Source organism: Sinocyclocheilus rhinocerous, unplaced genomic scaffold, assembly GCF_001515625.1.
Source record: "Sinocyclocheilus rhinocerous isolate Xijiao unplaced genomic scaffold, SAMN03320098_v1.1 scaffold7745, whole genome shotgun sequence".
Classification (NCBI taxonomy): Eukaryota; Metazoa; Chordata; class Actinopteri; order Cypriniformes; family Cyprinidae; genus Sinocyclocheilus; species Sinocyclocheilus rhinocerous.
Window position 1 is genome coordinate 19,804 of NW_015650311.1, and position 15,548 is coordinate 35,351.

The 15,548-nt window shown below is 39.2% G+C and overlaps 1 protein-coding gene and 1 long non-coding RNA gene across 2 annotated transcripts; one reads left to right on the forward strand and one right to left on the reverse strand.

Annotated features, from left to right (window-relative positions):
• Positions 1–2,170: 2,170 nt before the first annotated feature.
• On the reverse strand, positions 2,171–4,753 carry LOC107711600 (uncharacterized). Its single transcript, XM_016516602.1, has 4 exons — positions 4,678–4,753; positions 3,733–3,997; positions 2,923–3,122; positions 2,171–2,756 (listed from the first exon to the last, which is right to left on the reverse strand). The coding sequence occupies exons 1-4, from the start codon at positions 4,685–4,687 to the stop codon at positions 2,422–2,424; spliced, it is 810 nt and encodes a 269-aa protein (XP_016372088.1). The 5' UTR covers positions 4,688–4,753; the 3' UTR covers positions 2,171–2,421.
• Positions 4,754–5,664: 911 nt separating this feature from the next.
• On the forward strand, positions 5,665–6,028 carry LOC107711601 (uncharacterized). Its single transcript, XR_001636716.1, has 2 exons — positions 5,665–5,737; positions 5,936–6,028. It is a non-coding gene; the product is annotated as an uncharacterized LOC107711601 (long non-coding RNA).
• The last annotated feature ends 9,520 nt before the right edge of the window (positions 6,029–15,548 follow it).

Sequence of the window (15,548 nt, forward strand, 5' to 3'; positions counted from 1 at the left end):
AATTTTGGCAGCCATTTTTAATTTAGTCTTACTCAAATGTACATTTTAGTTATCATATTTAGACAAACTTGTCCTGTTTTTCTTTATTCAATTAAATGTATGGGCATTTTAGTCAGGTTTTTTAGTCAATGAAATATTAGTCATTCTGTATAATGGTTAAACTGATAAAAATTATTTTTTTCTCAAAATTATAATCGTAATTATTGTTGTCATTTGAGAAGTTTACTTTTGCATTTCAGGTATTGCACTTTCTCCAGTAAGCACAAATCAATAGAATGTGGACACATAGTGTATTTTACCTCATCTAGCTTACTGATTTATTATAGGCTTTTTATTATATAAATCAACACCAAAGACTATGCAATCTCTCTGTCTACATTATGAAAACAGCTAAAACAAACGAAAAATATTATAACAGTGAAATTCCTAGTAATACCACACATTCCATAATTGCAATAGTCTATTTCTCTGTTAAAACAACAGCGATTGAGTAAGTTTATTTATTCAGCGATCACTAACAATATAGTCGAGATCTCATGACAGAACACTGACCGGCTGAATGACACTTTCATTTAGATGCTAAACTCCAGACTCAGATTCGGGGACTTGAACTCTTGATATCTGGCAACCACACTCATGAAAGCTCGCGTAGTAGAGGCGTGGAGAGCAGTCTGCAATTACATTTCGTCTCCTGTTTTGACGAAAATAAAAAGAGGTTTTTGGTAAAGTTTTTATGTTTTTAATAAATTTTAGTCTCGTCTTATTTCGTCAACGAAATTGCATGTTGATATAGTCTTAGTTATCGTTTATTGACGTTGTCGTCTCGTCTTCAGTCATGGGAAAAAGCTCGTCAATGAACATTTTTCGTCATAGTCTTCCTTAACGAAATTAACACTGCTAAAAGGGTGTATTATTTTGTTTATTTCCTGGGAAGGCCTCATACAGGCAAATATGAAACTGCTGCATGTTGTAGAGGAAATTAAGGAATTGTCCTATTGCAAGTATGCCTTTACTTTTTATGTAATACCTTTGTATTGTAACCAAATACAATTGTTATTGGTATTGTTTTATTGAGAAAGTGGTTTATTAAGAAAGACACCACACATGATACTGTATTTGTTTTATATTTGTTTTATTGAGAAAGTGGTTTATTAAGTAAAACACCACACTTGTTGTTTTAAGCATTTATTAAGAAAATGTTTATAACATGTATAAGCAAGAGCGCAGCTAGAGATGACACATGTATTAGCAAGAGCGTTGTAGAAAAAAAAGAAGGTGGGCATTACCTCAGCTGGTGTGTTTCAGACGAAGCGTAAAAGACAGCAGAGCAAAAAATCCCAAAGAAGAAAAATGAGAAGATGCAAGGCCTTTTATAAACAACTTCTTAGGGGATTTCCAGTATGATGTCACAAGACATTGGGATCCACCTGCTGTCTATAAAAGACTGAAGTAAGGTGATGAAATCAGATGCTGCTTCGAGACCACCTGAAGAGCCTCCAGAACCATCGCTGATATTGCCTTGAGCAAAGAATATTTGTACTGCTTACTTACTAATTGTAATAATAAACTGACTTGTATTTATATAACACATGTCTGCCTCCCCTGGCATTGATTTATAGCTAAGTCAGAACAGACCACGGAGAAGTCTTCTGTGACCTGTTTTGTAAGTATGAATTCAGATACTTATGAGATAGGACAGATTCAACTTACTTTACCTAACCTGAGAATACATAAAATAAGGTAGAAGGTGTAGGAAATTTAGCACCGTAAAACAATATATATATAACAAGATTAATCAGTTAAATGTTATAAGAGGTTAAACTGTAAGTTACCTTTATGGTTAACATGTGATAAAGGTCTGCTAAGTTCACGTTATGAATAAGACTTATTCTGGTATCACCATTGTAACAGCTTCCATTACACACAGCTTTCAGTTCAGTGCAGTCTGTGTGGGCTAGTTAATACAAATATTAGTGTGAATGGCTCTCATTCATTTGCAAGCTTAATTTTAAACATACCTATCCTGCTACAGAAGAAATATTGGCTATTTTTATGTAACTCCTAGTACAGTTCAGTTCCATTAATAGCTCTTTAAGGGCACAATAGTGCTACTGGTTCCCAAATCCAGAAAAAGGCAATTGTTTTCAAACTTAAATAAGATCAATGATCTCAGGATACCTATACTGCATCTAAATCCAATACGTTAGTTACTAAAATTCAGTGTTTTATCAGGTGACTTATTGAATGCAAACATATCAGCAGGCATTTAGCCATTTTATTCAATGTTATGAAAATCAACTATAATATTATGGGTTTATATTATTTTCATGCTATAAGACCAATTCAAACAGGGAAAGCAGAATATAGCATTGGCTGGAAGGACAGTTCAACATCAAAGACTGAAACTAAAAACTTCTAATTTCAGTCAGAGTTCCGTTCGTTTTTTAGGACCTTCTCTTTTAACAAATCCAGTATAACCTGCCTTTCCTGACTCTCCAGCTCAAACCGACGTTCCCGTTCTTTTCTTTCTGCTCCGAGACGCTCCCGATCCAGGGCAATTTTACTCCTCTGGATTTCTAGCTCCTCTCTTCTCAGTGCCATTTCCTCCTCTCGCAGACTCTGCTCTGCTTCAAATCGCTTTTCTAGGAAGCTTAGGATCTCTGAGTAGGTCTGGCAGCAGCACTGACATGGCCGTTTGGCTGTGGGAGCTGTGAGCTCAGCCTCCTCCTGCTCCTCAGGTTCTGGGCTGGCTACCACTGATAAAAAAATGCACAAATGTAAGTGTATGTAAAAGACAATATTTATATATCTTTAGTATGTTTATGTAAGAGACAATAAAATCTTAAGATCTACAATCATGGATTGTTGTTTAATGATCTATGAGATGTGTTTATAATCATTTCTAAACTAAAGACTCCTTACCAGTGGGGGGAGCTGTTGTTACTGACAGCACAGTGGATTTGTCAGGCTCAGGCGATGATAATTCCTCCAGTGCTCTCTTCCTGAGTTCGTCATCTTGGTATTTACGTTCCCCACTCGCCAGAAGATTCTTCTCTGCCTCCAACTCCAGAACTTCATGCAACAGGTCTTCTTTCTGTGCATACAGGCGTTCTGTACCAAACCTGAACACCAACAACTCAGATCTAATAGCTTTTGTATATACACAAAAAGTTACTATAATGAACCCTGTAACATTTTTCTTAATTTTTTTTAAAAGCATTTAAAAAAAGATTTTAAAAGCATTTTTCTGTGCACATTTAATTGACTAGTGTCAAGTCATACTGTTTACCTCTTTTAATTAAGGAACCTTGAAATACAATTAATCACAACATTTATAACCATTTCATGATTAAAAATGCACTAAATAATATTTCTTGTTTTGTATTTCGTGGAGTGTTTTGGACTTACTGACACTTGCAACATCAAGCAAAAGCAAATGTTTTCAGTTACAGATACCATTTTAGAAATATTCTGTTTAACACTCATGTTGTTCTACATACATATTGTGTTACCAAGATAAAGTGTGTAGTATTTAATTAATCTTCACATGTGATTAAATACTCATATTTAAGAGTAAAGTACTGTTCATTTATTTACTTCAATTCACTTATGTATTTACTTAAGTAATTTATTTATTTTCACTTTATTTACCTCAATTCACTAATTTCAACTGGAAAAAGTACTTAGTGCACTTTCAAGGCAGGTAAAAAAGGGAAGTTGACCTCTTCTAACCTGCGTAGACTTGCAAAGTCCTGTTTTTTATAATAATCCAGCAGTAGCATGGTTCTCTCCCTGCATCTGCGTCCATCCACCTCAAAGTTCTCATCCTGTAGGGTCGCAGTAATAATTTCACCCACCCTTGCCCAGATCCGGCCTGACTCTTTAGAAGTGAAGGGGTTCTGTGCTATCACCTCACGGAGGAGCAGGATGTCATGACGTGCTGAAAATCGCACCTGACGTTTACGAGGATTAGAAGAAGGTCCAGCAAGAGAGAAACCTGCACAAAGACAGAAATATGTGAGAGACTGAGAGTAAAATTTGGGCAGTGGATTTTCAAACATTTATGCATATGTTTATCTGTAAATATTCTTTCATATAACAGCATTAATATGCCTTTAGATTTACCAATTTCGACATGCATCAATAACAGTTTATTACAGTTATTATTTTAATTATTTAAAGTGTATGCAAGTATACACGTGTCTCTTTCACGTTTCCCCCCCCCTCAGTCCAGTAGTAGCCTATGCCACACACCTTGATCAGGGTAATGTGTTGTATTGTCTATTTAAAGAGTTATTCTTTACTTTTCTGAGTTAGGGCCATTATTTTGACTTGTATGTTACACTTATAAAGACAAATACACCGTTTTTTCTGTAACACAGAGCGTCATCATGGTGCTTTATTAACTACTGACACACTCCCAACTGGGCAGCGCAGGCTTTTACAGCGCGTTGACTGTATGATGTCGCTTAGCATTGCAGTGCAATGCAAAAGTACCTATGCACTACAGAGAATCTGAAAAAAACAGATTTTAATGATATTAGATTCAAGAACACAATCAGTGCGTTTTATTCTATTCAAATGTTGAATAGTATAGATACTATAGATTCTACATTCAAGAATATAATCAATAGATTCCATTCTATTCAAACGTTGCTGTTTTTCGGCAGGTCTTACCGCGTTCCATGTTTTCCCGTCAGTGTATGTGTGTCAGCTGATACGCACAAACTGCTGAGGTCACTGTACACGTCCGCTCACCAGTACAGGTTCCATTCTGACGTGTACCTCAACTTCTCGGGAAATCTGGCATAACTGGGAGAGAAGGGATTGCAGGTGCTCCTTTCATCCTCAAGAGGGCAGAAGATGGTCAAATCAAGCGATTTTAGCTTAAAACCGGGCGCTGGTCTTTTTATCACCACATCTAAAACAGACATGTTGTCATCTCATATGGAAAGTTGAAATTATTTATTTATTTATTTATTATTCATTATTTATTTAATTTTCAGTAAAGATGACACCATCTCACTGACCAGTAAACAATTCTCAAGCGGGTTTAGTTTATCCTGAATATGAAAATGCCTATACAGTCCTATATACATTCCTTAAAAAAAAAAACTTGATTTTAAAGCTGCCGTGTGTAATTGATTCTCCACCAGCGCCACCAGACAAAACTGCAATCTGTTGAAGCAGGCTTACTGGTGGACATGGCTCAGTCGCTGGAGTGACAGGAATACCTGTCTGTCCAAACAATAATGAGGGGTTTCCCTCTCAGAAAAAGTACAAAGAGTACAAATCTGTCACTGGGCAATGCTTTGTACCTTATTTAACCCTAAAGAGTATGTATACCTTCACATTACCTTTTTAAAGTTCCATTGACAGCTTTTGTGCTTTTCTGTTTTCTGGGAGTGGTGGAATAATTGAAATTTGTTTCAAAATATTAAAGGTGCTGTAAGTGATTTCAGCCATATTATTAAGCACACATCCTCTTTCCAAAAAAACCCTCTCTCTGAAGTAAAATGTTTGTAAAATTATTGACAGGTCTTAGGATGTTTGTGATAGACTAATTTTCTGAATGTCTTTAATTAAGGCTTTTAAAGGGGATTTTGCTGGTGGGGAGTTATTTAATAGACTTGGATATATTGCAAAGGATATAGATGGACCTAAGTGAGAATGAAAAGTTTGAAATAGGCGAGCAGTTCATTTCAGAATCATGCTAGGCTAAATTTCCAAAAAAAATGTATTATGTACCACATTATAGAAGTAATCATAGTAAACCTGTACATTATTACTGTATTTTATACTTAAACGTCTTAGCTACTAAAGAAGTAATGTGTTGAAGGAACATACTGAGCAGTGATGCCACAGGACTGCAATGTGATGGAGCATCACTTAACCATTTCTCCTGTGTTTTTCTCCTTCGCTATCTTGCTTTCAGAACAAGAACCACCTGAAGACTCCCTGTAAAGAGACATCAACCTCACAATGAGTCTCTTCACTGGTTTTGGCAAGTCTTTCCCTGCTCTTTGTGTCTTTGTGAAAAAGTGCCAGTTCCCTAGTATAATTACATCACATTTTGTTGGTGTAATCTATAGATTGCTCCTGCTGATCCAGCCTCTTATGAAGACTTCAGATGACCCAATGTGACAGGGAAAATAAATTTGTAATGAATTGTGCCAAAATGTTTGTTCATCTTGCAAAATAATTCTAAGATATTAATTGAATAGAATGTATTAAGTGCATCTAAAAGAAAGGGACATGGGGACACCTACAGGTGACTAAGGTAACCTATCAGTGGAGTCTGCCATTTTCTCCTCAGTCGCATGAAAGCCGTTGAGGAGAATGTTATGAGACCGGATGAGCTGTATTTCATGTCTGTTTGGTGTCATTTCATATATTCCAGTAAATGTGATGAGTGAGCTCAGCCTACGTCTCCGTGTTGTCCTTTCCGGAAGGGTCGAAAGAAAGAACCAGGAAAGTGGGGTTACAATGGTGCCGTGATTCCCGTTTGTGATCAACGCAAAGCCGATCTCCGGGGGGACGACAAGGCCTACAGCGGAGAGCAGCGTGGACGTCGCGTGCTTCATTCGGTCGAGTGGACTGCGGTTCTCCAGTTAAAGACACTTTTTTCGGGGGACTCTCGAAAGAGAAAAACGTTGGACTGCAGTTAAGTGAAGAGAAGACAGTTTTGTTTTGATTAATCTGACTTTTGAGTTTAGAACGTTCTGAGTATTTTACATTTGAAAAAATGGCTGAGGGTGGTGCAGATAAGTCTTTTCTTGGGATTGGATTAGGGACATGGGGACACCTACAGGTGACTAAGGTAACCTATCAGTGGAGTCTGCCATTTTCTCCTCAGTCGCATGAAAGCCGTTGAGGAGAATGGTAGGTGTAAAATCTCTCTCCGTTCGAACAGAAATAAAATGTTGTCAGAGATTATTTTATTTCTCTTTAAGGTCAAAATTGTTCTTTTAAAAGTATTTTATTTCATATTTGAGTCATAAGAGATATAGAGTTGACGGATAATTGATGTTTTATACCGAACTCGCTGTTGAGTGCATTAGGAGCACATGGTATTCGTTGTGTTTCTGTCTCTGTATTTTCTCGTTGCTTATTTTCACATGTATATTTATTTTTGACAGTTATGAGACCGGATGAGCTGTATTTCATGTCTGTTTGGTGTCATTTCATATATTCCAGGTATGATGTACTAATGTTCTTATGATGTTATATTTTCTATGTTCAGAAAACAACAGAAAAAGAAATTGAGCTCTTAATTATGGAAAAACTGATTTATTGTTTGTGTCACAGTTGAATGTCGTTCTGAAATCAGATGAAAAAGTCCCACCAGAGTTTAGGGGGGATGGTTTAGGTAGATATGACATTCAAGAATGGGTTGAGATGATGCAAGTTTACCTGCAAAAGAGAAATGTCAAAATTACTGAACAGGCTGATGAGATTATTAGTCATCTAATGGGCAGGGCCAAAGACATTGTGAAAGTAGCCCTACGCAGCAACCCTGCGCTTGACTGCACAAATCACCCTGAGATTATATACAGCATACTTAAGCAACACTTCAGTGAAGTGTCCTGCTCCAGCATGCCACTTGCAGACTTTTACAGCTCATTGCCCAAACACGGTGAAAATCCTGTTGACTACTGGCTTCACCTTAATAAAGCAGCAGATATAGCTGACGAGTGTCTCAGAGGGCAGGGCACAAGAATGGACAATTTAAATTCTGAAGTTGCAATGATGTTTGTGAGAAATTGCCCAGACCCTGATCTAGCACGCACTTTTAAAGTACGGCCGTTAGAATGCTTTTAGATAGTTTCCAATGTGAGCTTAAGCTAAGATCAAGCACCAACGCCTACCCAGTCAGTCAAAATGCACACACGACCATACAGAGCTGTGGGAATTCTAACGTTGTTTCTGAGTCTACATTAATGTGTCTCAAGCAGGGGACCAAGGGGCCTGGTGAGCCTAAACTGGATGCAAAGGATCACTCCATTGGCCGAAGGACCGTTGGTCCAAAGGACCGTTGATTTGGAAAAGTGCGAATGGCTGAATTGGATGGCTGACATGCTGGCTCAGCTGATTGAAGTTTTGAAGGCAATGGAGGAGCGTAAACCTAAGTATGTGTCTTCTGGGAGAGTGCGTAGAAGGAACACAGCTGGACCAAGCAACTGTAAGATTTGTGGTGACACAACGCACACTACAATCGACCACTGCAGATCTGATCATTTGTGTTTTAGATGTCATGGTGCTGGTCACTCCAAACGTGACTGCACAGCGAAATTCAGTAAACTAAGGGAACATGGTGCTTTGGATACTGTTAATGAAGAAGATACAGACTTTGTCTTAATTGGATGTGGCGGCAAACGAACGTTTCCAAAGTGCATGCTTGAGCTTAAGCTGGACATTTATGGCTGTGATGTTATTGTCCCATGTCTTGTTGTTCCAGGCCAAGGAGATGATCTCATTCTGGGGACGAACGTCATCAAACATCTTGTCCACAGATTAAAAGATTCTGACAGATATTGGGAACTGATTTCTACGCCCAGTGGACATAATCCAGAGAGTGACAAGTTCTTCAAGTCTATGATGGCTGGTGTATGTCGATGGAGGGGCGGAACGATTCCTGATGTTGTTGGTACAGTTAAACTTCAACATGCCGTTACACTTTCGCCTGGCCAAGAGCATCTTGTCTGGGGTAAACTCCCTATTAAGTCCTGTAGCCAACCGGGCAGTACAGTTATGGTGGAACCATCTAGACTCTGTTCTGCCTCCAGGAATGTTCTAGTGTGTCGTGTTGTCACTCCGCTTTGGGGCGATGGCTGGATTCCACTTAAGTTGATAAACCTTAGCGATAAGCCAGTAACGCTGAAGCGAAACGCCAAAGTGGCTGACGTTTACCCCTGTATTGCGTTGGAGGATGTGTGTGAAACAAAGCCTGAGCTTCCACTTCGATCGAGCATTCAGCAGTCAGCAGCTGAGTCAGATAAGTCTAATACACTGACCGACAGACTCCGTAAGTGTGGATTAGTGACCGTTGATTTGGAAAAGTGCGAAGTTTCTGAATTCTGGAAGGCAAAACTGTGTGACTTAGTGCTCGAGTATGAGTCTATCTTTTCAAGACATTCTCTTGATTGCGGTGAGTGAAAGGACTTTGTACACAGGATTCGTCTGTTCGACGAAAGGCCGTTTCGCTTACCATACAGACGAGTCCCTCCTTCACAATACCAGGAATTACGTGTTGCTTTGAACGAGATGGAGGAGAGGGGAATAATTAGCAAGTCAGTCAGCGAATTCGCTTCACCTTTGGTTCTGTGCTGGAAAAAAATTGCGGTGAAGTCAAGGACTTTGTACACAGGATTCGTCTGTTTGATGAAAGGCCGTTTTGCTTACCATACAGACGAGTTCCTCCTTCACAATACCAGAAATTCCGTGTTGCTTTGAACGAGATGGAAGAGAGGGGAATAATTCGCAAGTCAGTCAGCGAATTCGCGTCACCTTTGGTTCTGTGCTGAAAAAAGATGGCAATCTTCGCATATGCACAGATTTCCGCTGGCTTAATGCACGGACAATGAAGGATGCACACCCCCTGCCCCATCAGGAAGACTGTCTAGCGGCCCTAGGTGGCAATTCATTCTTTAGCACTATGGATTTGACCTCAGGATTTTATAATGTCCCACTACATAAGGACGACAGAAAGTATACAGCGTTCACAAAACCAGTGGGGTTGCACGAATACAATAGGCTTCCTCAAGGCATCTATAACTCACCAGCGAGCTTCATGCGGATGATGACTAAGATCTTTGGTGAACAGAATTTTTTGTCACTGTTGTGCTACCTGGACGATTTAATGGTTTTTGCACCTAACGAAGAAGTTGCATTGCAGAGGCTAGAGATGGTTTTCGGTATGTTGAAAAAGCACAATTTGAAATTATCTCCGAAGAAATGCCACTTTTTAAGACGCTCTGTAAAATTCCTCGGTCACTTGATTACAGAGGGAGGTGTGTCTACGGACCCCGGAAAAGTTGAAGCAATTACTCAAATTACTTCTGTGGATTTGATGTGCCCAAATGGTGTCACCCCATCAGTTAAGAAAATCCAGTCTTTTCTTGACCTTGTTATGTGGTACCAACGCTTCATTGAGAATTGTTCGTCCCTTGCACGACTGCTTTTTGCTCTGACCAGCGGAGTTAGGAAAGCTAGAGGTGTTGGACGCAAAGGGGTTCCTGCGTCCAGAAAACTCACTCCTGACGACTGGTCTCCAGCTTGTGAGGCGGCTTTGTCGGCATTAAAGGAAGCTCTCCTGTCCAATGTTGTTCTTGCGCATCCTGACTTTTCCAGACCCTTTATTCTTGCCACTAATGCTTCATCTGAGGGATTGGGCGCCGTGCTTTTGCAACTGAGTCCTGGGGAAAGCAGGGCTCGACCCATTGCATTCGTGAGTAAGTCACTATCCAGAGCGCAAGCCAGATATCCAGCACATCGACTTGAGTTTCTCGCCCTCAAGTGGGCCGTATGTGATAAATTTAGCCACTGGCTAAAAGGACATCGGTTCACAGCTTGGATAGATAATAATTCTTTGACGCATATCTTGACTAAACCTAGGCTTGACACCTGTGAACAAAGATGGGTGGCCAAACTTGCTGCCTTTGAGTTTGACATCAAATATGTTCCAGGGCCTAAGAACTCAATTGCTGATGCTTTGAGCAGGCAGCCTTTTGTCAACGGTCGTGTCAGTCACCGCATAGTAAGGGAACCTTATGAGAAGCTGCTGGCAGAGTCAAGTAACCATACCTGTGCTGCTGTCCAGGATGTTTTCCGGTTGTCCAATGCCAGTCAGCGAGTGCTTGACAGTATAGAGGCCCCAGCGAGTGCTTGTGAGCAGTTAACAGTCAAATCAGACACGGACGCGCCTGGGAGCTTTTCAAGTGCTGAAGTGGCTGCTGTCTTTTCTAATCACCTTTCTTGGGACCACGGAACACAAACATGGGCCACTCCTCTGGCTGGATTTGTCCAACAGATCACAGATGTTGGGTTTGATGCCCTTCCTTCGTACTCTCGTCAAGAACTGAGAGACAAACAGCTTGAGGATGAACATTTGCAGAGGGTGATGTTCTATGTTGACCGAAAGCGCAGGCCTTCGAGGCGTGAGCGCATGGGGGACCCCAGCGCTGTAAGGAAGCTTATGAAGCAGTGGGAGAAGCTATTATTGAACGATGGTGTCTTGTATCGTGTTTCGAGAGACCCCTTGTCACGTCACAAAATATTTCAGTACGTGGTACCATCTTCCCTGAAAGCTGACGTGCTGAAAGGATGTCACGATGAGGCCGGACACCAATGCCAATATTGTACTCTCCAATTGTCTCGTCAACGCTTCTACTGGACAGACATTGAACGTGATGTTCGTGACTATGTGAAAGTGTGTAGTCATTGTGTGCTTGCAAAAACACCAGAGCCAGATGGCCGAGCTCTATTGGAGAGTGTCAAGACTTCTGCTCCACTTGAATTAGTCTGCATTGATTTCTGGACTGCGGAAGATTCACAGAATAGGTCAGTTGATGTTTTAGTGGTCACTGACCATTTTACCAAGCTGGCCCATGCCTTTCGCTGTCCAGACCAGTCAGCTAAGTCAGTAACAAAGAAGCTCTGGGATAACTACTTTTGTTACTATGGTTTCCCGGACCGCATTCATTCTGATCAGGGGACCAATTTTTGTAGTGAGCTCATTAGGCATTTGCTTGATTTTTCTGGTGTTAAGAAGTCACAAACGACACCATATCATCCTATGGGCAACGGAATCTCAGAAAGATTTAATCCAACATTGGGAAACATGATCAGAGCCCTTGAACCACGACCAAAGCAAGATTGGCCTCGGATGCTCCATACATTAACATTCGTGTACAATTGCACAGTGCACGAGACTACGGGGTACCCTCACTTCTATCTAATGTTCGATCGCACCCCGAGACTGCCAATTGATGTTGTTTTCAAGAGCGTACTATGGAATGATTCGAACGACTCTCTTCCCAAGTACGTAGAGTCCCTGAGCAAGGATTTGAGGGATGCTCTTGCTGTTGCGGAGTCTAACACTTCAAAAGAACAGTCTCATCAAGCCCACATGTACAATCGCAAAAATAAGGGTGTGAAAATTGAAGTTGGCGACAGGGTCCTATTAGCCAATAAAAGTGAAAGCGGCAAGCGCAAACTTTCAGACAAGTGGGAAAATGTGGTATATACTGTGGTTGATCGTGATCCTAAAACCCACATTTACAAGATTAAACACCCTGTATCTGGTCAGTTAAAGGTGGTACACAGAAACCTTCTTTTGTGTGTAAATGTCCTCCCTTTGAGTGACATTGTGGGAAAAAATGATGACGAAAGTGTATTTTCTGTAAATGATGATGTTTCTGATAACTGTTCTGTATCCTCTGATGACTCTGTACCTGATGGTGAAGGCCTAGTAGTGGCTGACAATGATCCGCAGATGGTTGAGTCATGTAATGCTCACGACTCAGCTGCAGTTGTTGATGTTCCATCACAAAGTGTGGTCTCTGGAAATGTCTCTCCAGATCACCCGGTCTGTCGGGGAAGTCCTGAAGAAAGTAATGTCTGTAATTCTGACCCTGATGTTGATGGTACAGTTGATGGTACTGAGTTACCGGGTCAAAGGTCAAAGTTTGGCAGATTGTTGAAACCAGTGAATCGCCTTATTTCTTCTATGAATCAACACACTTTGTTTCAAAACAGAAAGCAAACTCTGGGTAAATGGTCTATTTCAGTCCTTAGTCTGAAGTATTGAAGTATTAAATTCAGTGTATGATGTCAATATGTGTGTGTAGGAATTGCTAAGATGAAATGTAAAAGGCACTTCATTTGGGTCATGATTAAGGAGGAGTGATATGCGCAGCACTTCTTCCTGTCAGTTCTTTATATGAACAGTTGTTACTGATCAAAAGCATTATGCTAAGAATGGCAATTCCAGTTTGTGTTTTCAGAAGGAAAAGAAAAAAAAAGTTTTGTTTGTGTTTTGGTTTTTATGTTTACCACATTTTGGCAAATTCAGTGGGGGAGAATGTAACAGGGAAAATAAATTTGTAATGAATTGTGCCAAAATGTTTGTTCATCTTGCAAAATAATTCTAAGATATTAATTGAATAGAATGTATTAAGTGCATCTAAAAGAAAGGGATATGGGGACACCTACAGGTGACTAAGGTAACCTATCAGTGGAGTCGGCCATTTTCTCCTCAGTCGCATGAAAGCCGTTGAGGAGAATGGTAGGTGTAAAATCTCTCTCCGGTCGAACAGAAATAAAATGTTGTCAGAGATGATTTTATTTCTCTTTAAGGTCAAAATTGTTATTTTAAAAGTATTTTGCGGGTCTTGTCTTTTTCTTGCAGGACCCTGTATGTTATAGTACTAAATTAGTTTTAATCGTTTAATCACCACCACAGCGTCTTGTCTCCATTGGCAACACGCACGATTTGTGTCGATTGCAAGTGACGTCGCAGGTAGCGGAGAGTGCAAGTGGCGATTGCAAGTGACATTGTAATTTAGTTTCTTTTTTCTTGTCTTCACCACCTGGCTACTGTTGTAAAATGTTGAGTGATTCAAACAAAAAGTAATCAATAAATAGAACAAAATAAAAAAATAAAAGATTGCAAGTGACGTTGCTAGCGGATGCGCAAGTGTCTTGAGAGTGCAAGTCTGAGAGTGCAAGTGCAAGGCTGCGGCCAGACCCTTCTCCCATTTTCTCCTCAGTCGCATGAAAGCCGTTGAGGAGAATGGTAGGTGTAAAATCTCTCTCCGGTCGAACAGAAATAAAATGTTGTCAGAGATGATTTTATTTCTCTTTAAGGTCAAAATTGTTATTTTAAAAGTATTTTATTTCATATTTGAGTCATAAGAGATATAGAGTTGACGGATAATTGATGTTTAATTCCGAACGCACTGTTGAGTGCATTAGGAGCACATGGTATCCGTTGTGTTTCTGTCTCTGTATTTTCTCATTGCATATTTTCACATGTATATTTATTTTTGACAGTTATGAGACCAGATGAGCTGTTTGGTGTCATTTCATATATTCCAGGTATGATGTACTAATGTTCTTATGATGTTATATTTTCTATGTTCAGAAAACAACAGAAAAAGAAATTGAGCTCTTACTTATGGAAAAAACTGATTTATTGTTTGTTGAACTGGTAAATGAGTCGCATGAAAGCCGTTGAGGAGAATGTTATGAGACCGGATGAGCTGTATTTCATGTCTGTTTGGTGTCATTTCATATATTCCAGTAAACGCGATGAGTGAGCTCAGCCTACGTCTCCGTGTTGTCCTTTCCGGAAGGGTCGAAAGAAAGAACCAGAAAAGTGGGGTTACACCAACACCTATGAAGAGATGACGCCAACCCTTGAGAGGACTTCAGATGAAACGAACTCTGAATAAACATACAAAACTGCTAAATTTTCCTTGCATTGTAATCAACATGATCACATCATGTAACCATGCTTTAATTTGTTCATTGTTTCTGAATACATGACGTTACTTAACTGCATGATTTGTATAGCCTAATTTTAGAACATTTCTGCCATATGAACATTACTTTGCCACAGTTACACCTGTTAACAGAACTCTAATTTGTAATGTAGAAACATTCATTTACTGTAAAGCTGCTTTGAAACAATCTGTATATTAAAAAGTGCTATATAAATAAATGTGAATTGAACAAAACTTGCATCATTTTTCCCCCTCCTCTCCAGATCAGCAGGGAAACCATACATTCACACTCCTTTCTGTGAATGACTGGATCATTCATAATGCAGCAAAGCAAACTATGGTGGAGACTAAAGTACAACATGCATTTCAGTTTATTATAAAAGTATAAATCGATTGCTGTAAATAAGTGCATAATAAAAGTCAACATACATAAAATATATGATTAAATGTGTAAAAATGTTTTAAGTTGTTTTAAATTGGAAAATACTACAAATATATTTTTATATATTAATAATTTAGGGGTGCACAATAATCAAAAACTTTAAACAAGATTAGTTTTCACTTAAAATATCTTCATTTATTTGGAATGAATTTTCTAAGACAACAAACTTAACATTTACCATGAGATTAGTAAAACAACAATGAACATTAAGATGTGATTGAACTTACTAACTGACTAACATGCAAGTTGTAAGAACACACGCACACACACACACACACAGACATACAGTACACAGCATAAATGAGTACACCCCCTCTGAATAAATATAAAAGATGTATTTTCTTAATGATCACTAATATAATTAATGGAAAGATGGCAAAATTGAAACATATTAAACATATACTTAATAAAAACAACAAAATATATGCCAATATTTTCTGTAAGATAAGTAAATTAGCCAATTTTGTATAAATGAAGGATTGCAGAAATGAGTACACCCGAGATTTAATTCAGAAAATGTATAATATTCTAGTACATTGTATGTCCTCCAGAACTTAAAGTACACTGCTCTGACACTTCTTGGCACTGAGTGTACAAGTTCA

What these genes read in the sequence shown, in the direction of transcription:
- LOC107711600 (XM_016516602.1), bottom strand. An exon ending in GACTTTGCAAGTCTACGCAG is followed by an intron (nt 3,123 to 3,732) that starts GTTAGAAGAGGT and finishes GTTGGTGTTCAG; the next exon opens with GTTTGGTACAGAACGCCTGT. An exon ending in AACAACAGCTCCCCCCACTG is followed by an intron (nt 2,757 to 2,922) that starts GTAAGGAGTCTT and finishes TTTTTTTATCAG; the next exon opens with TGGTAGCCAGCCCAGAACCT.